Below are 22214 nucleotides of genomic sequence, written 5' to 3' on the forward strand. Positions count from 1 at the left end.
CGAGCATAGGGAATGAGATATCAGACTCGAATTTGGCAACTTGACGAATAATGAAAAGTATAGAGGCTCAACTGCAATTTGCTTCAATTTAACCGACCTGATTTAGCGTCGTTTCAAACCAAATCAAAATCCCTAAACCCCATAATCAGTCGCAGGGCGCTTAAACCCGCCAAAGTTTTAGGAGCATGGAGCTGAGCTTATGGGGCCATTTACCGCTACTGGTTCCAAGAACTCCGTGGAGTACATTCTTCAAACCCTTTGGAGGACCCGGAAGACCGGTCTTGACCGGGCCGACCGGGACATAATCCGAGACATGCTCCAGCTTTAAAACGAATCGGATCTCGACCCGGTAACTGTCACTGTTGTAAAGTTTCAATCTTTTTTGAATTTGGTGGTGTTTAAAATTTGGGGTTTTTATCCTAGCTTTTGGTGTGTCTTCGGATTTTGATACGGAGATGCGTGTACGAAAATGTGAAAAGGGATGAGATTCAGAGCCTGTTTCCCGATGAGGTGGTGCCGGAATTACAGAGGCTGCTGACGCTTTTGCTGCAGAAGTTTCAGAGAGAATGGCGGGAAGATGCACTCGAGGACCAGGTTATACACATTGTGATTGCTCTGCATTGCTCTATGTGATGCTATTAATTTGATGTGTTGGACTGTTTGGACTGTTAACGTTTTTGTTTGGAAATGTTTATGAAAAATTAGGGCGGTCTGCCGCGGTTGAAGACGATGACGTGGGACGTAGAGATTCCGGAGGCAGAATTTGCTGACCCTGTTGCTGTTATCAACTTGAAGGTACTGCTATATTTGTGTTATGTCGTAATGTGTAGTGGGTTGAATTCTCAATGTGGTAGAAATGTGAATCGGAGTCTTATATGCTTTGTAATTGTAGTTCTGTTTCCGCAGCTATTAAAGGATTCTCAGTCTTTCATAACAGAAGTGAAGTTTCAGTTGGCTAATGATACTCTAGAAACAATGCTGAATTCCATGCATTGCATTAGGGATCAGTTTTCTAATGTGGTAAAGCCTCATTTTTCCAGTTTCCCCTTCATCTCATCTTATGTGATAAAATGGAAACAAATTTCTTGTTTAGGTTTTCTAATTCTGCATTATCATTTCGTTCTCAGGGTGAAGCATCAAATGATCATTTATCTCAAGATGCTAATGCATTGTAGAATGTAGATACCCCATCAGCAGCAGATAAAAAATGGTAGGGCTCACTCAAATATTTCTTGTGCGTACAGTTTTGATGACTATTGCCAGATCAAATGTAAAACTTTTCTATCATTAGGTTGTATGTTTGGCACTTTGGTGTCCGTATTGCCATTGATGCTTTTAACTACCCCAAATATCTAAAGCAGTTAAAATTTAGGAGTTCCTCTTGAAAATGTAATACGACAGGCCTGTGGTTTGTGTATCTTAAAGTATTTATACAGTAATCTCCTGAGTACAGAATGAGAGAAGTTTATACATCTAGTTTTTATTATGGTTGGTTAAGATCATGTTGACTGTGAATCTGTGATAGCAGATCTCAGATTGATGTAATCACAAAAAAGGAAATATTTATTTGCGAATTTCAGGAATTGCCTGATTCGTTTATTATTCTGATATGGAAAAGCCTCAATCATATATGGGCCAGATGTTAGGACCAACATTCTATAAACCCTATATTATCTTGGGCTGGTGTATTTATTTACTTATTAGCTGGTTATTGGACCCGGATCGAGTCTTTTGCTAAATGGATACCAAACTAGGGTTGGGGTATGAACAACTATATAAGGCATTTAGACTATTGTAAGGGGGGAAATGAAATGAATATCATGTTTATCTAATTTATTGTTTGCAATTCCTTTAATTTCCTTCATTACCTAGTTTCATGGATTATGATCCTATTACCAGAAGCCCAGAATTAACTTCTTAGAGCTACAGTATCAAAGTCAATTTGGGGACGTAGGAAAAAATTAGTGGGTTTAGGCACCATATAGCGCTTTGAAGCAATGGCGAAAAGTGTTGAGCAATTGAAAAAAAAGTTATCATGGTTGTGAAAATAGTGTTTGCAAGATGAGTGGTCACTATATGAAATGAAAAGATATGGAATTTTTGCCACTTACTTTTCTTTCTCAAACCATTAGTAAGATGCTTTAAACTGAAGTGCCTATACTCTTTAACTTTACACCTTGTGGAAGGATACTGTGAAAGTGTGAAATCATATGATAGAACAGGGAACAGTGTAGTGCACCACAAATCCATGTAAGATTTTGTGAGTTTCATGGAGTCACTGCTGCGATATTTGATTTCTTGTATAAAAAATTGAGTGGTGTGTTTCTTTGTATAACAGCTTCTAAGCCTAGCTCATGTGATGCAGACCGAACAATATGGCTCCTTTGTGTAGAAAAATTGATGCAACAGCAGTAAGTGGCAAATATGTTCTCTTTCCCAGCATGCACGAAATATTAATGTGTGAAGGGTTGAAAAATCCTGGTCTAGTTGTACAAAAGGACATCTTTAGTGCTAATATGATTCATTGATTCATCACTTTTTGACAAAGGAACTGTTAATATATCCATGTGTTTGTTGCAACGTACAAGTAACATAGAGAGGGTTGGTCCTGGAATCAATTCTTGCGGTTGGCTAAAGTTTGATGTATTAGAATCTGTGTCATCTAAAAGGTTGTTAAAATTGACCAGTTTGATTGAACTTTCAAATCCTATGCTATTAGGGTGGAGGTTAACTCCAAGGTAGCTAACTCAGATAGGAGACATTTCTCCTTTATTTTTATTTTCCCATTAAAATAGAGAATCATTGTTGAATTTGTATTCATTTTGGTATGTTGGCCATCGTTTCTCAATCACAGTCTGCACTAAGCGTAGTAGCTCCTTCAGTTCTGTTTCTTTTTTTATTTTGCTTTCATATTAGCCTAATGTTTAGCAACTGAAGCTTGTAATTTGTCACGTCTAGAAGAGTTTGATAATTTGGACTTTTAGCCATGACTTCATGCTTCCAAATTTCATTCTCAATTTTCCGTGTGAACTGGAACCGTGGCTGCACTAGTTGAATCTTAGGCCCAGTTTGTGATTGCTGTGTTGTGGGTAGAATTGCTTTTGAAGCTGTTGTGAGCAGAATTGCTTTTAAAGCTGCTGCGAGAGGAATCAGCTGAGGTGTTTGGTAAACTGTTTTTGAAAAGTGTTTTGAGAATTGAGATTGAATTATTTTGAAGGGGCTTGCTAAAAATAGTATTGTGGTTGTGTATGATTACTATATTGGACATGAATCAAATTATAGCTTGGATAATTCCAACTCAATTCCAACTTTACACACTATCCAACCTTTTTTTTCTTTGAATAAACACTATCCAACCTTTTATGCACCAACAAAATGATCTTTAACTAAAATTTTATAAGAAATTATGTCGATGTCATAGATATCCAAGAACTATTTGATATTAATGAAATATATATATATATATATCGTAAATTTTCATTAATATTTAGATTTACTATAATTAAGTTAAAATTTATTTTTATTTGTAAATAAATACTATAATTAAGTTGAAATATATATATAATCGTACTAGAGTGAGGATATAGTTGGTAGTTAAGTTCAAATTCATTTAAATGAGTTACTGTTGCTCCTTGTTTTCCAAAAGCACCTCCAAAAGCAACCAAATGGCAGCTTCTTAAAACCAGCTGTTAGGAGAAGCAATTTTGACCAAAAGCTGTTTTAAGAGATTTTACCAAACATCATACTTTAAGTCTGAAAGCAGAAGCAGTTTCAGAAGCAGGCCAGGAATCAATCCCAAACGGGGCATTAGTCTTCAAAACTACAAAACTGTTATAGATGGAGACTGGATATTAATAATGACATTATCTCATAATTGATGGCTGGATGGAGACAATTAAGCTAAAAAGTCCTACCTCAAGGTTTTAGGTGCTGATTTGTTTAGATTTTAGAAGGTAATTCATTTGATATGCAAACATGACTGTTACACATGGTTTATAATCTAATTCATATCATGGTGCTCTATGCATGTGCTAAACCGATCTCAGTTTGGTGTAACCTTCTATAACGACTTGAAGAACTTCCAAGGACTTCACCATGGATTTGGGTTTAGATTCTGGATTTTAGAATTTGTAACCTAACGTGGTAGGTGCGGCAGATAGCTTCGAACCCATGCCCTACACAAGGTCATGTATCTATAGTTTTTTGTTTGTTGGGGTCAACTATTGGAGTTGAAGTTGACAATCACAAAAGTCGTATTCAGTGGTACAATGTGATTAGTCCAATGTGTAACCTTCCGACTCATTCAAGATTCAACAGCGAAGAGATGAAACTTTATGTCATAAACTTCGGCCGATGGAAATTTGTTTAAGAAGGCCAAAGATATTTGGTGAGGACATTGTTTATGTGAGAGTTAACCTCGTATGATTCTCTTAGTCTAAGGTGAAATAAAATTACAAGCTCCCTATAAAACAACCACAGCCGAAATTATCAAAATACAAAGTAAAACCTGCGCGAGAGAGACAGTGATTGAGTCCAAACTTAAAAGCCAATATCGTATCCTGTACAACATCAGCAACAAAATCTTGTTCCCGGAAGACATGTTTGAGCCAACTGTTTGATGAAACAATTCTCCCACGGTATCAGTTGTGGCCATTGATGCAACCAAACAGAAGTTAAGAGCCTCCTAACTTCGAAATTACGGAAGCCATGCAAAGAGACAACAATGAGACCAACTCTTAATGTTCAATCTTTGATTGCAAGTACATCGGTTCGTCCAAGTCTTTGCTTAGTAGTTAGAAGGTGAGCACTATCATTAATTCGAAAAATACAACTTGAGGAGCCGATAAAATTGATAACAGAAGCATGTTGTGTTTGGATAGAAGAAAATAAGAAGAAATTTAATTAAATTCCATAAATTTAATATTTAGAGAAGAGAATGATTCCATTGTTTTAGTTTCAAACCGGAACGAGATACACGCTGTGTCTCAAAGATTCTAGACTGTGCTGTGCCCTATCTATCTCAATGTGAAAACAATTAAACCCCTTTAATGAGTTTAATCTCCAATAAATATCTTTCAAAATTCCAATCAACAGCTTACAGCGGTCAAGGACGTGACATCAGGTGCACAGCTCCGCACCAGATCACACGCACGTCTTCCGTAAGCCACTCTCTCAAATTTCTTTCCTTCTTGTCCAACTCCATCCAACCTAAAGCTGCCGGCTTAACCAAACGAGAAGACTCCGGGCCATTTTCGTCATTTCCCCCCCACCCCCTTCAATCCTTCATTTCCGTTTCAGTTGCAGACTGAAGACAGCAGACGCGACCTCTCCAAATAGCCCTCATGGTCTCCTCCGCACCCCTCAATTTCTCTTCTTCCGAATCCTGATTCCACCTCTCTCCCTCTCTACTTTTTCCGATCTCTGCTTCTGTTGATTCTAACTCCACTCTTATGACGACGACCACGACGGGCGGCGGCGGAGGCCAGGATCGGGTGCTGGCGGCGGCGCAGCATATTGTGAAGAGCCTCGGGAACGCGCCGAAGGAGGTGAGGGAGGATATGCTGCTGATCTTCTCCACCTTTGATAACCGCCTCTCCAATTTGACGAGCATGATCAGCGACGAGTCCAAGGCCGAGGACGACCGCTTCGAGGCGGCGGAGAAGGTGATTCTCCGGTGGGAGTCCAATCCCGAGGCGATGAGGTGCGCTGTCAACTGGGAGGAGTCGCCGAGCGAGGCCGGGGAGTATTTGATGGCCGTGGATGAGATCCTCAGCCTCATGGAGGGGCTCGCGGTCGGGTCGGATCACGAGGTTTCGGACCGGGCCGAGAACGCTATCCAAATCGCCATGTCGCGGCTGGAGGACGAGTTCCGCCACATTCTGATCCGGAACACTGTGCCGCTCGACTCCGACCGCCTCTACGGCTCGATCCGCCGCGTCTCGCTGTCATTCGCGTCGCAGGACGGCGACTTCGCCGAGGAGTTCGAGAGCTTCGGCGAGATGGACGGCGGCAGGTTCCACGAGCGCGGCGGCAGCTTAGGCGATGACGTGTGTGTTGATTTGATCAATCCCGACGCCGTGGTTGAGTTGAAGGAGATCGCCTACCGGATGATTCGCTCCGGCTATGAGAAGGAGTGTGTTCAGGTGTACAGTAGTGTCCGGCGCGACGCCTTGGATGAGTGTCTGGTGATTCTCGGAGTTGAGAAGCTGAGCATTGAGGAGGTGCAGAAGATTGATTGGAAAGTGCTGGATGAGAAGATGAAGAAGTGGATACGCGCTGTGAAAATCGGAGTTAGGGTTTTGTTAATCGGAGAGAGGAGGCTTTCGGATCAGATTTTCGAGGGGACAGATGAGACTAGGGAGATATGTTTTAATGAGACCACCAAGGGCTGCATTATGCAGCTGTTGAATTTCGGAGAGGCTGTTGCCATTGGGAGGAGGTCTCCGGAGAAGCTGTTTCGGATTCTGGATATGTATGATGTGCTGGCCGATGTTTATCCGGACTTGGAGCACCTGGTGAGTGATGAATTTGTTGTTGCCGAGGCAAAGGGAGTGTTGGATGGACTCGGTGATGCGGCTACAGGGACCTTTGCTGAATTTGAGAATGCCGTGCAGGGTGAGGCCAGTAAGAAACCAATGCTGAGTGGGGAGATTCACCCCATTTCGCGGTATGTCATGAACTATGTCAGATTGCTGGTTGATTATAGTGAAACTCTGAATTCTCTTTTAGATACTGGAGATGATGAGTTGCAGGGTTTGCCAAATGATGATTTGGGGATAGAAAGTATGTCTCCGATAGGACGTAGGCTTTTGATGTTGATAAATAATTTGGAGTCCAATCTTTTGGAGAAGTCTAAGGTTTATGAGGATGCTGCACTCCAATGTGTGTTTATGATGAATAACATTCAATACTTAGTGCAGAAAGTGAAAGATTCTGAGCTTAGAAAGCTCTTGGGAGATAATTGGGTTCGTAAACGCCGTGGCCAGGTGCGCCAGTATGCTACTGGTTATCTTAGAGCTGCTTGGAGCAAGGCCCTGTCCTGTTTGAAAGATGAAGGGATGGGCGGCAGCGCAAGCAATGCTTCGAAGATGGCTTTGAAAGAGAGGTTTAAGAATTTCAATGCCAACTTTGAAGAGCTGTATAAAACCCAGACAGCTTGGAAGGTCCCCGATGCTCAGCTGCGTGAAGAGCTTCGGATATCTATATCGGAGAAGGTGATTCCTGCTTATCGGTCCTTTATGGGGAGGTTCGGGAGTCAGCTAGAGAGTGGAAGGCATGTTGGGAAATATATAAAGTACACCGCAGATGATTTGGAGAGCTATGTGTTAGATTTGTTCGAAGGGACACCTTGTGTCCTGCACCATCTTAGAAGAAAAAGTAGTACATAGTACGCATTCGCCCGTGTAACAGGTTAGTCCTCTGCTTTGAACAAGGACTCGTTGGAACTTGGGATAGCGTCCTAAAATGTTAAAAAAAAAAAAAGGAAAAAAAAAAGATTGTAGCTTTATGATACCTATTTATTTTTCTGGTTTTGATGTTATAAACACAGGTTTTGTAAAAGCTATTGTCCAACTCTATGTACTGTAATAATTTTTGTACATTTATGTAGATTTTACCCTTTTTTCTATGCATTGGTTCTTTCATGGTTCATGTATTTTCCTTGCCATGGTTCGTCAGCAGGCTTTCGGTTTGGCTATCTGCTTTCAGAAGAACGAAAACCATCACTGTAAAGTATATTAGTGATATACAAAAGGATTCAGAAGCATTCTTTCTTCTACTTTTTTTTTATTTTTTATTTTTTACTTCTAATCTGATTGAAGCTTCTAACATATTTTGAATGATTGAATGAAGATCATTTTTCTAGTATTGTTTACAGCTGAAGTATCAACATGCTAGATTTAGAATTAGAACCTACTTCTTCCAAACAAACTGATAAATATAAGGCATTGGGGCCATTGTATCTTTATTACTAGACGGTGTTTCCAAAGTTAAAAACACTAACTACTGTAGAGATTTTGTCTCTTACCTTGTAATTGCGCAATGTACAGTAGTTAATTAATTTTTTGTTGTTGAATGGGTAGTTAATTAAATCTTTGTTCAGACAGTGGGGATAGACTATCATTTAAGCTAGAACCATTTTGAGGATATTGAAATCATATATTGATGGAAGTTATGAGACTAATATTATTGAGAATGACATAACGTGATTTTGTATAGAACAATGGTCTTGGCGAAATGAGGAGGCTGTAAGATGTGAACTGTGAAGCATCATCAGTTGGGCAATATTGAGATTCACCCGTAAAGGGTGTTTAGCGATTCAAGATAGTTGTCATGAAAAGAGAGGATTCAGAGTTCGTGTTTGTGGCATTTAAATATGATTCGTTGTATTGTTGGAGCATTATGTAGTGTATGATCATGTAAATCAGAATCTCTTTGATTATGTAGAGCATATAAGCAAGAAAGTGGATTCATCCACCCCGATTCTCTGGGAACCTCTTTCGTAAACTGTCTTTGATTTTCGGAATTGCTTTTAGCTTTTGATGGTTATAGAAGCAACTCCAGGCAAACAAGACCTTACCAACCCATCTTCCTCCTATATATTGACCCCCATAAGTTCGAACGCTCTTAACAAAATTAAGGGGAAAACAATAACAAACCAGAGAGTCCATCCGAAAACGTATCATACTTGTTTGGTCTGGTAGGATTTGGATTATGATCCGAAGAAAGAGCCTTGTGACTGAATTCCTACCACAGGAACCGACATGGGAGAAGAAAACGAAGCCTTACCAGAACAAAAACACTGTTGGCCATTCCCAACTGATTTGGATCACTGAAAGCCACTTGCTGCGAGGCATAAGTGACCATAAAACGTGCCATGTCTAAATTTGGAGCACCAAGTCTGTTATTGCTGTTTGCTTGCGCCACTGCTTAGTCTCGTCGATGTTTGTCTTCATCTTCACTTGTAGGCCGCTCGTAAGCAAGTAACAGTTTTTCAGTTTATCACTTTATCTAGTTATAAACATACAACATCAAATCCTAACGTCGGCAAAACCAATCAACTCAGACCCTAAAAACACATAAATTTTGGCAATTTGCTCCATGGATTATTATGCATCGATCCAAGATTTGCTAGCATTTTGCCATTTTATTTGCCGTCCCGCCGCATCGTAGTCATGGCCACAACCATTTTCTAACTGTATCAAACAAACCATATATTTAAACAATTATCATCAGTCTCTACTTGAGTGTGAACATCCCTTTCATCTTCGGCCTTCATCTACCGAAAACTAAGGATCTAAGGCAGGCAACGGGACTTAAAGGCCTAAAACTTCCACGGCTAGCCTAAGAACAAATACTAAACTTGGCAAATGACAACTTTGGATTTCGAATACTTCTTAGCTCCGCAATCTTTACAGGAGAAGGCAGAGAAACTTCCACCGTTGTCTTGCTTCAAATGAGTAAACTTGTCTGCCCTCTAACCGTAGTGTAAACTGTAAAGTATATATTAACTAGGAAGATTCAGATAACACAGTGAAAGATAAAAGAGAAGTATTATTTATTACATGGTTCTATAAGATTACAGGAGAAAACTGTGTCCAACTGAGTGAAATTATTCAGATCAATTCTGACGATTGCCTGTTTCAAATGGTCGTGAATAATGATGTGGTGATGGAGGCATTATATAGTGAATGAGGATCACAAATGAATACGCACTTCTCAGATTTTCTTCTAGCATATAAACAAGAAAACACTCCACAATTTCCTAACTAACACCCATTGATCTCTCCCAAGCTGGTGGCATGAGTCATGACAGTGACTTCAGTCACTCGATTGTCAAAAGTGTTTTTGATTGTTCTCTCGAAAAGCTTATTAGATTTTGATAAGACTTTATTATCTAGCCTCTGTGTCCAAATTACATGTAAACACGAACAGATTTAGAGTCCACATCCAAACCCGTAGGATTGGATTGAATGATAAGAACGAAAGAACCTTCTACGGGAGAAAAAGAAGCCTTACCAAAACAAAAACAATGTCCCCATTTGCTGCGAGGCAAGTGTGACCATAAAACGTGCCATGTCTACACTCGATGTTCTTGGCGTAGCAAGTAGGGAATTATTGTTTGCTTATGGATGTGCTTATTCTCTCCAACTGTTTTGACTTCCGTTTTGATCGTATTTGATTTATGCACCTTATAAACTTGAATCCTATATCTTACTGTCAGCAAATGAACGAACTCGGACCTCAAAATACATCAGTTTTGGCAATCTGCATAAGGCTCATGATCCATTCATAGATAACATCAAATAAAAGGGCTGATCATGTTGAACGGTTACGTTGGCAACACACGATTCAAGTGCTAAGGGAAGAATTGTTGAGTTTTAGCTTAAAACTCAGATTGTTTTTCTTGCTTCAAACAATATATATGCAAGTGTAAAGTACCAGCAACCAATATTCAGATAGCAGATCTTAAGATGACCGAAAAGGTTATATATTTATTATTTTTACTGCAAAAAGCTCGCCTGGTGTTTATGAGCACAACAAATTTAGAGTAATCAAAACAGTCGACCTAAGGGACGGTATTTACAGACGATTTACTGTTCAACAACAAATCAGGCAGTGATACCACAGGGGAAGAGCTCATTACAGTTGGGGCAGAATTGCAGAAAGGAAGACATTACAGATGAGGAATAAAGAAAGACAAAACCCAAAATGGTAACTCATTCAGAAAAATATCAGAACTTTTTCTTCTTCATAGCTCAAGTTTAAACCCTGGTGCTTTGGGGCAGGGGCAAAACACCATCAAAGAAGTCACCAAAGTAGCCACGGGGCTCATGGACTAGCCTAGAGATGATGTCCCTCAACGTAATGACTCCTTCCAGATCCCCATTATCACCCACCACATACACACGGTGAATCTTCTCAGAGTCCAGCTTCATAATCAAATCTTTAATTGTGTCGTCCCTTTTGCAAGTAACCATAGTACTCACCAAAGGGTAGAATTCATCTTGTTTCTCTAGATGGCTTCTAACAGCTGTCAAGAAGTTTTTTGCTGTGATGGATCTGCACAAGTACGTTAAATCAATGTTCTACTATCGCATTGCACCTGAGAATTTGTTTAAGAAACCTTCTGAACAATTTTCAGTACAAACCTGTAAGCATGGTAGATTTCTGGTGCAGTGAGCAAGAACTGAACATCTCTTAAGCTAATATTACCAACTGCCTTGTTACCACCACTTTCAATCACAGGTACCCCACCGACCTTCTTTTTCCTCATCAGCTTAAATGCTTGGAGCACTGGCTCATCCTCGTACACCTGTAAATAAAACGTTGAGCATTTTAAAACAACTTGACAAACAGTTGAACCTGCTTAAAAAGTCATTGTGCTTAAAAGGATAAACAGAAATTGCAATTGTTCATTTATGAAACAACAGTACATATTACAAGAACTTCAAAGTTTCAAAGGATCAGTTTTTGCTAGTGTTCCCCAATCCTTATGTTTTTCGGCCTTTAGTGCATTGTTGAACGATTAAAACCTCAAATAGCATTGTAGACGACTATGCATGCAATTTTCAAATGAAAGATACTGGAAAGGGATGGGAGTATGCACCTTCACTATGCTATCAGCAGTCATTACGGGGAGACCAATTTCCGATAGTTTCTTGGTTCCCCAGCTTTCAAACCACTGAAGACCAGCACATTCTGCTAACATATGAATGACAGCAGCTTGTGTGATGATGTTATCAATCTTTCCCTCACCTAAATCAACTACAGGAACACTCTTCATTTTGTACTTGGAAAGCAGCAAGAGCATGGTCAAAAATGTGTTCTCCGTCTGCAAAGCCAGAAATGGTGCCCACCGGAATGACCCTGAGATATCTCGAACCTGCATACTCAAATGTTAATACAAGTCAAAGGAATGAAGTAGTACTGCAATACTAGCTTATATTATCGAACATGGGTGACTCACCTGTGTGTTCTTGTAAAACTCAGAAGAAGTCAAAGCCTCAAAAAAGCTTCCTGAAGTTGGTGGAGCAAGGTCTGACCCGTTTTCTAAAAGTCCTGCAAGATCAAGACCTTTCAGTCTATTTGCTGCTGCCGCTATTGCAGTTGCACTAGATGGACTAGACGGAGTACTTGGAGTCCTCGGAGATGGTGGTTCTGACTGTTACATAGCAACATAAACATCAAATTTTCAATTCCCCAACATGTAAAAGTAAAACAATGTAGCAGCATTAATAAAATGCGCAATCATTTTAAAAAAAAAAAACTCCAACTCAAGCTGAAAAGCAGTTGATAAATAGGAACTCGCGATGCTAACCTGATGTAGAATCCACACAACGATCCCTGCAAACTCCACAATGCCAATGTATCTGTCGATCCAGCTTGCATCTTCAGGTGCATCGACATCCACCACCGGAGCACTCAGAATTTTATGTTCAGCCAAGATTTTGACTGCTTCAGCTAAACTGGTGTCTGACTTTATCTCAATCACTGAAACCACAACAACCACACACAAATGACACAATACATAAGACAGCCACAACAATACACACCAAGACCAAACCTTTTTATTCATATCACAACCACAGCCGATTCATCTTATGATCTTAAAGATGATAAAACCATCTGTAATCCCAAAATTCAGAATCCATACGGTCATACCTCATTAAGAAAAAAACCTTCTTTCATAAAATAAAAAAAATTAACATCCTCTACATACATATATATAGTATATAACTCCATGTTCATAATCAAATTCATCTGATCACCAACATATATGTATATATACAGTAATACACTCAAGCTCCATAATTGATCTGATCATTAAATTCTAACAAAACCAAACAAGATAACATGAGAGAAGGATAAGAAACCTTGATTAGGAGAAGTGGGGAAGTCAGAAACCGGAACACTCTCAAAGCAAGCATTGAGCTTTTCGGTAGGAGACAGCTGAGGCTCTTGTGTGTCCCACAGATCCTCTACATGCATCCCCAGCTTCGCCTCTGGACTCCTCGGACTCTCGCCATCCTTGTTCGCCGCCGGCACACCCATCTCTTTCTCTCTTCTCTCTCTCTCTCTAGAATTCACCTCTATCCGTAAACTTGATCCTTCTTTCTTTCTTTCTCTCTCTCTCTCTCTCTCTCTGCTACTCAGAAACAGACATACTTCGGATCACAGTGTCATTATTTAACTACAAAACCGGACAACCAAGACAACGACGTGTAATATATTATGTACCAGACGTCACTGTCCTTATCGTATACACGTGGAATCCTGGCCGTAGAGGCTTTATATTGTTTAGCGGGAGTGGACTGTCTGGACACGTGGAGGGTGGTGAAGAGAGAGATGGGGATGTGGGGCCGTATAATAATGTGGGTACACTGTTTCGCTTATGCTTATCCGGGAAGGTTTATTTTGTCCGGTTTTTAATGCTGGCCATATTCCGGTGGGCGACTCTGATGTGCGCCGGGGAGTGGTTTGCGCATCTCAGTTTCTTAAGGATTTGAGTGATGACGTGGACGTCATCGGGAACACGTGCTTGTTTTTATTTGGTTGGAGAACAAAACGGAGTTGGGACGTTGACGGGCCCATAACTACAGGCCGGGTCGATTTAGTTTTATAGATCATTCTTTTGTTTTGCCTAGCCCACTTAGGGGCCATGATCCAAGTCATCCAACAAACATTTTTTTTTTATGATTTCATTTATGCCATTAGCTATAGAATAATGCGGAAAAAACAAAAGAGAAAATGGGGAGGCGTCCTTTCTTTTCGGAGCGGACTCTTGGCGGCTACGCTATTGTGGCGTTGATCGTGTTTTGGCAGGGGGTTTGGGGCTCGGCGATTGCTCTATGTGGCTGATGACCTTGTTCGTGCTTGTGGTGTTCCTCGCAGTGGGTGTTGAGGGCTGGGCAGCGGTACGTCGATGGGATCTGGTCGATGGTGTTAGGGTGGCGAGCGTTGTTCACGTCAGTGGGAGTGGTGGCTTCAACGGCGTGACATCGTTCAAGGGGTCATTGGCGTGGTCGGATCTGGTTGAGATTGGATCGGATTTGGTCGGAGGTGGCAGCGATGCAGCGGGTAGGGGACGGGGCTTCTCTTCCTTCAATGCCATCAATCGCGTGGTTCTACTGGCGATGGAGTTGAGATCTCTCAACGTCGATTGTGTTTTGGCAGTTTGGGATTCTTCTGGCGATGGCAAGTCGTGGTTGCAGAAGCTCTTTCTGACTATAGTGGGTTCGGGTCGACTTCTCTTGGATGCGGACTTGGGAGACTGGAAGAAGGGGCGGCCTCTGATCGCTGAGGGTGGCCGGAATATAGCTTTTCTCCCGCTAACGGTGGGAAGGAGGAGGCACGGATCTGCTAGGGCTTGGGTGTGGGATCGGGTCTCTGGGCTCTTGCCCCTGTTTTGGGCCCAATGCTTGGATTGCTTGCCCTAGGGCGTAGCACAATTTAATTGTTTCCTAGCCTATTGCTATGCTTTTATAAGTCGTAAAATATACTTATTTTTTATTTTTTATTTCAATTCGGGAATAGTTCTTAAATAATAGACCTGTGCTATGTACTAAGTTTGAGTTAGGGCTCGTCAACGGGCCGGTCTCGGCCCGGGACTTAATACATTTAAATAAGTGACGGACCGAGCCTCGCGGGCTTGTATTATAAAAAATAATACTCTAATTTAAGGGTTTGAAACAATAAAAGAATTATTAAAAAACATTCTAAAAAAAAGTCACAAATAATTCTAGTTTCGAAATATTGTCGATCGACAGTAATAGATGTGATATATATATATATATATTGAGAGACCCTATAAAAATTTCATCTGTTTTGAACATGGTTTGACCGTCCGTACCTACGGTCAACTAAAAAAGAGGCGTTTTAACATAATAAAACCCCATTGACCGAGGCTTTACCAAATGGGTTTCGTCGTTGCGACCACGCACGATCGGTGATAATTAGGTGATTTCAAATATGTAAACAGCTTTCCGCATTCGCATCTTGGTAATGGGTCCCACCTTAGGGCATATTAGTGTTATTTTTGGTTTACCGAAAATTTTGACGGTCAAACGAGGTCCGAATTGGATGAAATTTTAAAATGGTCACTAGATATATATATCAATCACATCGAATGGTGTCGATCGATTCTTAGAAGTTTTCTTCATATAGTCGCTTCATAATGCGATAGTTTTATTATAAACATAATAAATATGTGTGTATAATATTTTATTATTTGACGGGTTTTTACTGGCTGGGTCTTGCAGGCTTTTGCGGGCCGGGCCCACAGACCGGGTCGGGTTTCACACCGCTAATCTAAGCCCGGCCCTCTACCCACGGAAGCGGGCTTTCTCACAGGCTGTGCCGGGTAAAATCTCATCGGGCTTGCGGGCTTTTCAGATTCGCGGGCTAAATGATGAGGCCTAGTTTGAGTTTTGACTTAAGACCCCTTGTCTGCTACACGAGAACATCAAAGGGGTATGTAATGAATATTCATGCCTTTGTTTTTATATAAAATCATAGTAGATTCCATAAAAAAATGCCATTAGCTATAGAGATTAGAGAATGCATATCAACTTTTATGACTCAAATATTTTCAATCAAAATTTATGTAAGTTGAAATTGGTTTTGGGGTTTTAAGTTATATGTTCCAACGTTTCAATTTGGACATTATCTGGTTGGATGGTTGGGATAAAAGAAACACACATAAAGAAGTTAAAAACTTTACTCAAACTTTATGAGTTTATGTTATGATGACACTATTGTTGGCATCAACCAACTTATTTAGCGTCTCATCTATTTTAACAAACTGGCGTGTTTGGATTTAGAAGTTCATAACTAAACAAGCGATAACAACTTTCAATTCATTTCATTACGATTTTGTTAATGCCTTACTAATCCTTGAATCCTCGAGAATCAAGGGTCGTCTAAAACATTAACGAATCCATCTACTAGGGAAAAGTGCAAAGTAATTTGTGAAAAAATCTAATTAGAGAGAGAACATAAGGGGCCGTTCGGTACCGTATTACAAAATGGTTTTATGTTTTTCAAAAACAAAAATGATCAGAATTCGCGTTCGTTTAATAAATTCTAATAACACGAGGAACGGTATTCCAAAATACGGATTTATAATTATGACTAAAGATTGGAAAATGACTCTGCCATGTTTTCCTTATTTTCAAGATACAGATTGGTATAAAGATTTCCTTTTCATGCAAAACTTATGCGGCATCGTTCTTGTGCCTCCCTCAACTGCTAATAAACATGCCATGAGAAATTCAATCTTATGGTGTTCTTAGAGAATTGAAGCTCGACCTACTTTTCTCCGGCCATAAATCCTCTGCATGTCCAACCTAAATCACCATTGACGCCAAGACACCATCGCATCCATAAACATAAATCTTCTCTAGTATTGGTGATTTCTCAAATGATAGTTACATGCACAAATTCAGATTTAATTCACCATAAATATTTGATTCTGAGCATTTGGATAGAATCTAAGACATTTCATATTCGAGTCTCTGGGATGGATAGAGGGGCTTGTTGTTCCCAAACTGTGGTCTTCAGTTTAAGGGTCGAACCATCTTGCAACAGTTATTCGGATACAAGAGTCATTTTCTTTATGCAATACAGATGATAAACATGATCCAATGAAGTATGCACATGAATGGAGGACTAATGTATCCATTTGTTACGGATATATAACTTCAATTGATTTCTAGATAATCACAAACATAGATGAACAACTTCAGTTATTCTGAATATTATTTTTTGAATTTTGTAACCAAACGCATTTTCAAATATGAAAATACAAAATTTAATTGCTCATTTTTTGTTTTGTAAAACAAAATTTGAAAATAGTTTTCTAAAACATTACGTACCGAACAGGCCCTAAATTACCTTGATGGAAAGTTATTTACAAAAACAAAAAGAGAGCGCCAAAATTTATTACAATCTCCCTGATTTCCCCATATATATAGCGACGCGAAAAACGGAGGCACAAACCCGCGACACTCCAACACACAAGGGCTTTGTGGACTCCTCAAATCCGTAGGGTTCTTCAACCGCCATGGAGCCCTTCTCTTCTCCGCCGTCCGATTCCAATCCTACGGCTTCCGGCGCTTCTATTTCCCTCCAAAACCTCCCCTCCCGCGGCCTCTTCTCCGCCCCCGTTCTCTCTCTTAATCCGGTGATCCCTTCTCTCTTTCTCTTTCCTCCAATTCACTCTTGATTCCAATTTTTTACCCTGTTTTATTCAATTTCATTACTTTTTCGATGTTAGGGTTTAGTGAGCATTTGTGTATTTGTTTCTAGGGTTTTTACAGTTGGGTAATTGAGGAGGCTTTGGATTTGTTTTTGTTTGCTCAACTTGGTTTGGATTTGGACTGAATTGTGCAAATTTCAGTTCTTTGTGACCGATTTGATTAATCTCTATTCTCTGGGTAGTCTGACATAAAGTTTTTACATTTGATTAATTGGGGGTTAATTTGATGAGTTTAGAAAGTGTTGATTAGTGTTCTTCTGATTTCGATGTATTTGCTATCGGACATGTTTTACAAAGTTACCAGTACTGAACTTTAAGTTACGTATATGCAGATCTGATGGTGCATTCTAATATTCTTTCTCTATTAAATTCTTGCTTACATGAATGATATGCTCTTGCAGGGTAGGATGCGTGTTTGTGTTTGTGAGTATGAGACATCACTTCCAGGTATCCATTTCCTTATAAGTTTGGCAAAGTTTTATTGTAGTGTTTTGGTGTATACCCTCTCCTTTTAAGATGCTTATATTGGTGTGTTTGTTTCATTCTGTTTCTTATCAACTCATAATTAGATGCTTGTGAACCCTGGTCCCTGGGTAAGATGTTTTGATTGATGAGTTCAAAGAAGTTGTATGTTCTAACTTGTTCATGTTAACAGAGGATGAACATATAAAGACAAATCAACAGAACATATTGATCAGATCGCTTAAGCTTAAGAAACAGAAGGAGAAGGTTGATTCCAGTTCAAAGGATATGAAGGTTGCAGGGGCAGCTGAGGGCTTAAGAAAGAGGTACCACACTATTCTTTGGGGATGGATCATAAGAAAAATGTATTTGTTGTTAAATAAAATATTGTTTGATAAGATCATGTTCTTAAACTGTTTTCTGCAAATAAAAAATAATTTACCACTCCTGTCTTCTTATTTGCATATTTTTTTGCTCACTTGCTATTAGACCTGGCAATGAAGATAGTTTGTTGTCTCATGTATCTGTTGCTTATATCTTTTAGGGTTGCTGAAAGAGGTTTGGATCACCGGGCGCCAGCTAAGAAAGCCACTATGCAACCTCGATTAGGTTGGCTTCTATAGTCTTATTACTGCTTAAATCTTTTTTCTGATATAACTCATCATTTCTTTTCTTTTACACAAGACATCACTCAACATCTTCTGCCCTTTGTTTGGTAGATAGACATATTATCTATGGTGAGTCCTTGATCTCTGTGGCTAAGAGTTTATCCTCTATGGCTCTATCACATGTTTTAAAATTTGTAATGATGGATTTATAGCAATTTTATTGTTGTTAGATGGTGCAACTATTTTTATATGATCAATTGAATGGCATTCTCAAGATTTTAGGTGGTAAATAGTCATCAGTGCTTATTGTAGAGCAGCCAATTCTTTGTAAATGTAGTTCTTTTATAGTTTGGACTACACTGCATTTGTTCCACAATCTTACTACTTGTCAAACTATTTTTAGGAGTTTCACAAACTCAATAATTTGTTTTTTTTTATAATTTTAGTTTGTTTGATTGAACTTACAGAGGAATCCAGCAGTCAAGCAGCTAATAGGGACTTTCAGGGATTAACTGTAGAGAGGCTCCGTGCCCTTCTGAAGGCCAAAGGTCTTTCTGTAAAGGGAAAGAAGGCAAGTATTAATGTGAATCCATTATGGAATTGTAAAGTACATAGCTATGAATTAAATAGTCTATGGACCATTAGCAGATATGAATTTGTGAAGTATTTATTTTATTGTATTTGGGCTTCTTGTTGCATTGAATCGGCATCTTACATTCTTAATCAATCAAATTACATGCAGGACGAATTGATTGCAAGGCTGAGAAGTTCAAGTGGTTGAGCATAGTCAATAGTTCAGATGGGGCAACAGTTCTGCTATGTATCAGTGATGGGGAAGAAAAGTAACTACAGTTCTTTGTTATGTAAACTAGGAATGATGTAAGCTGGAATTATAACTAGAAATGGCTATGTGATGGAAAATCGAGGCCTTGGGAGATTATGGCTTCACCTCCTCCCCTTTAAACTTCGTTTTTGAGCGCCAGTATTGTTGCAAGTTGCAACTTAGTGTAGAAGATCATTTTTATTACTAGGTCTCATTATTTAGCTCGCGGATTTGAAAAGCCCGCGGAGTCCCGCAAGCTCGATGAGTTTTTACCCTAGCCCGACTAGCGAGAAAGCCCGCCAAAGCCAGTTTCCTTGGGTAGAAGGCCGGGCTTAGTTTAGGTATGTGAAATCCGGCTTGGTTCGTGGGTCTGGCCTGTTAAAAGCCCGCAAGGCCCGACCCGCTAAAAGCTTGCCAATAAATAAAATATTATATATGTTAATAATAGTTAATATTAGATTTAAATTTTTATATTTCTTTATATTATAATTTTATGCTAGATTTAAAATAAAATTATAGTATTATGAAATAACTATATCAAATATATGATGTAAATTTCTCGAGATTAATCGATATCAGTTGATGTTATCGGTACTAATATTTAGGGACTCTGTTAAAACTTCATCTAATTCGGACCTCTCTCATCGTCAAAATTTCCGATAAACTGAAAATACCACGAATATGTCTTAAGGGATGACTCATTACTAGTATGCGAACGTCGAAAGTCGTTTGTATATATGTAATCATCTAATTTTTGTCACCGATCGTGCGTAGTCGCACACATGAAACTCATTTAGCAAAGCCCCGATCAATGAAGTTTTAATATGTCAAAATGTTTCTTTTTTGTTGACCGTAGGTACGGACAGTCACACTATGTCCAAAACGGATGAAATTTTTACGTGGTCCCTAAATATATATACTGATCTCATTTGTTGGTGTCGATCAACCGTATTTAGAACCGAAGTTGTCGATCGCCGAAGTGTCCACTAATGTATCATAACTTTTATACTAGGTTTAAAATAAAACTATCGCATTATGAAATCACTATATGAAGAAAACTTCTCGGGATTAATCGACACCAGCCAATGTGGTTGGTACTTATATTTAGTGACTGTAAAAATTTCATCCAATTCAGACATCGTTTGACCGTCAAAATTTCCGGTAAACTGAAAACACCACTAATATGCCCTAAGGGAGGGCCCATTACAAAGATGCAAACGCCGAAATTCGTTTGCATATATGAAATCACATAATTTTTGTTATCTATCGTGCGCGGTCGCATTGAGAAAACTGATTTAGCAAAGCCCCGGTCAATGGGGTTTCAATATGTCAAAACGCATCTTTTTTTGTTGACCATAGGTACGAACGGTCAAACCATGTCCAAAATAGACGAAAATTTTACGGGGTCCCTAAATATATATACTGATCATATTTGCTGGTATCGAACAACCATATTTCGAACTGGAGTTGTTGATCGCCTAAATGTCCACTAATATATCATAACATTTATATTATGTTTATAAAACTATCGCATTATGAAGTGACTATATGAAAAAAACTTCTCAAGATCAATCGACAACATCGATGTGATCGGTATATATATTTTAGTGACCATGTAAAAATTTTATTCAATTTGAACCTCGTTTGACTGTTAGAATTTCCGGTAAACTAAAAACACCACTAATATGTCATAAGGGAAGACCTATTACCAAGATGCGAACATCGAAAAGCCGTTTGCATATCTGAGATCACATCTGCTGTTGTCGATTGGCCATATTTCGAACTGAAGTTTTCGATCGCCGAAGTGTCCAATAATGTATCATAACCTTTATATTAGGTTTATAATAAAACCATTGCATTATGAAGCGACTATACCAAGAAAATTTCTTGGAATCGATCGACACCATTTGATGTGATCAATATATATATTTAGTGACAATTTTAAAATTTCATCCAATTTGGACCTCGTTTGACCATCGGAATTTCCGGTAAATCAAAAACACCACTAATATGCCCTAAGAGATGACCTATTATCAAGATGCACATGCCGAAAGCTGTTTACATATTTGAAATCACATAATTTTTCTCACCAATCGTGCGTGATCGCAATGAGGAAACTCATTTGGCAAAGTCTTGGTCAATGGGGGTTTATTATGTCAAAACGCATCTTTTTTTTGTTGACCATGGGTACAGACGGTCAAACCATGTTCAAAATTGACGAAATAATTACAGGGTCTCTAAATATATATATCGATCAAATCTATCGGTGTAGATCGACAATATTTTGAAACTATAATATATTTGTGATTTTTTTTAGAATGTTTTCTAATCATTATTTTATTATTCCAAATACTTAAATAAGAGTATTTTTTTTCCTAATACAAACCCGCAAGGCCCGACCCAGCTCGCAAAAGCCCGCAATGCCCGCTTTAGGTGGGCGAGCTTGGATCTTCATATTTGTGAAAATATCTGGCCCGACCCGGCCAGTCACTTATTTAAATTTACTAAACTCTTGCGTTTGGTACAGTTGTATGGTTTTATTTTTGGGGGTAATTAAATTCACACCCAATTTTAAAGACACTTTTTAAATAAAACTCACTGAATTTACTTTTTCAATACACTTAAATTGTGCCGACTATAATACATTTTATGTCTTAATTTTTGTAATATTTACAAATTGCCACTATTTAATTATAACATTAACATTATAAATATGCTTAATTAATGTAATGTCATAAATATTTTAATTATTGGTTTCTTATATTGTTAATTATTTTGTTGTTTTCAATTTAATTATTATGGCTAGAATCATGCATTGTTTCTATAAATTTATAACAACAAATTTAGGTAAGTGAAAGAGAATTCATTATCTATACATAATATGTAATAATATATATAATATGTAATAGTATATGTATATATATATATACAATCTCTATCGAGAGTGAAGTTTCACTTTGAAATTTCAGAGTTTGAAATTTCAGAGTGAAGTTCCAATTTTTGCACACTTTTCGGTCAAATTTTTTCACCATAAGCGGTTCAATATTTAGGTATGCTATTCAGG

General features: G+C 38.8%; 3 protein-coding genes and 1 pseudogene across 3 annotated transcripts; 3 read left to right on the forward strand and 1 right to left on the reverse strand.

Moving 5' to 3' along the window:
- The first annotated feature begins 23 nt into the window (after positions 1-23).
- Positions 24-1263, forward strand: LOC126795339 (uncharacterized; annotated as a pseudogene).
- A 3960-nt stretch (positions 1264-5223) lies between these two features.
- Positions 5224-8485, forward strand: LOC126793312 (exocyst complex component EXO70B1). Its single transcript, XM_050519785.1, has 2 exons — positions 5224-7410; positions 8218-8485. The coding sequence occupies exon 1, from the start codon at positions 5451-5453 to the stop codon at positions 7386-7388; it is 1938 nt and encodes a 645-aa protein (XP_050375742.1). The 5' UTR covers positions 5224-5450; the 3' UTR covers positions 7389-7410; positions 8218-8485.
- Positions 8486-10467: 1982 nt separating this feature from the next.
- LOC126793835 (SNF1-related protein kinase regulatory subunit gamma-1) lies at positions 10468-13053 on the reverse strand. The gene is made up of 6 exons (XM_050520467.1): positions 12876-13053; positions 12320-12492; positions 11969-12163; positions 11609-11884; positions 11151-11314; positions 10468-11061 (listed from the first exon to the last, which is right to left on the reverse strand). The coding sequence occupies exons 1-6, from the start codon at positions 13051-13053 to the stop codon at positions 10764-10766; spliced, it is 1284 nt and encodes a 427-aa protein (XP_050376424.1). The 3' UTR covers positions 10468-10763.
- A 3932-nt stretch (positions 13054-16985) lies between these two features.
- On the forward strand, positions 16986-19262 carry LOC126794776 (uncharacterized). Its single transcript, XM_050521553.1, has 6 exons — positions 16986-17182; positions 17659-17704; positions 17913-18045; positions 18264-18328; positions 18795-18898; positions 19070-19262. Exons 1-6 carry the CDS (start codon positions 17063-17065, stop codon positions 19106-19108), a joined length of 507 nt encoding a protein of 168 aa, XP_050377510.1. The 5' UTR covers positions 16986-17062; the 3' UTR covers positions 19109-19262.
- Positions 19263-22214: the final 2952 nt, after the last annotated feature.

This window comes from Argentina anserina, chromosome 5 (genome assembly GCF_933775445.1).
Source record: "Argentina anserina chromosome 5, drPotAnse1.1, whole genome shotgun sequence".
Taxonomy (NCBI): Eukaryota; Viridiplantae; Streptophyta; class Magnoliopsida; order Rosales; family Rosaceae; genus Argentina; species Argentina anserina.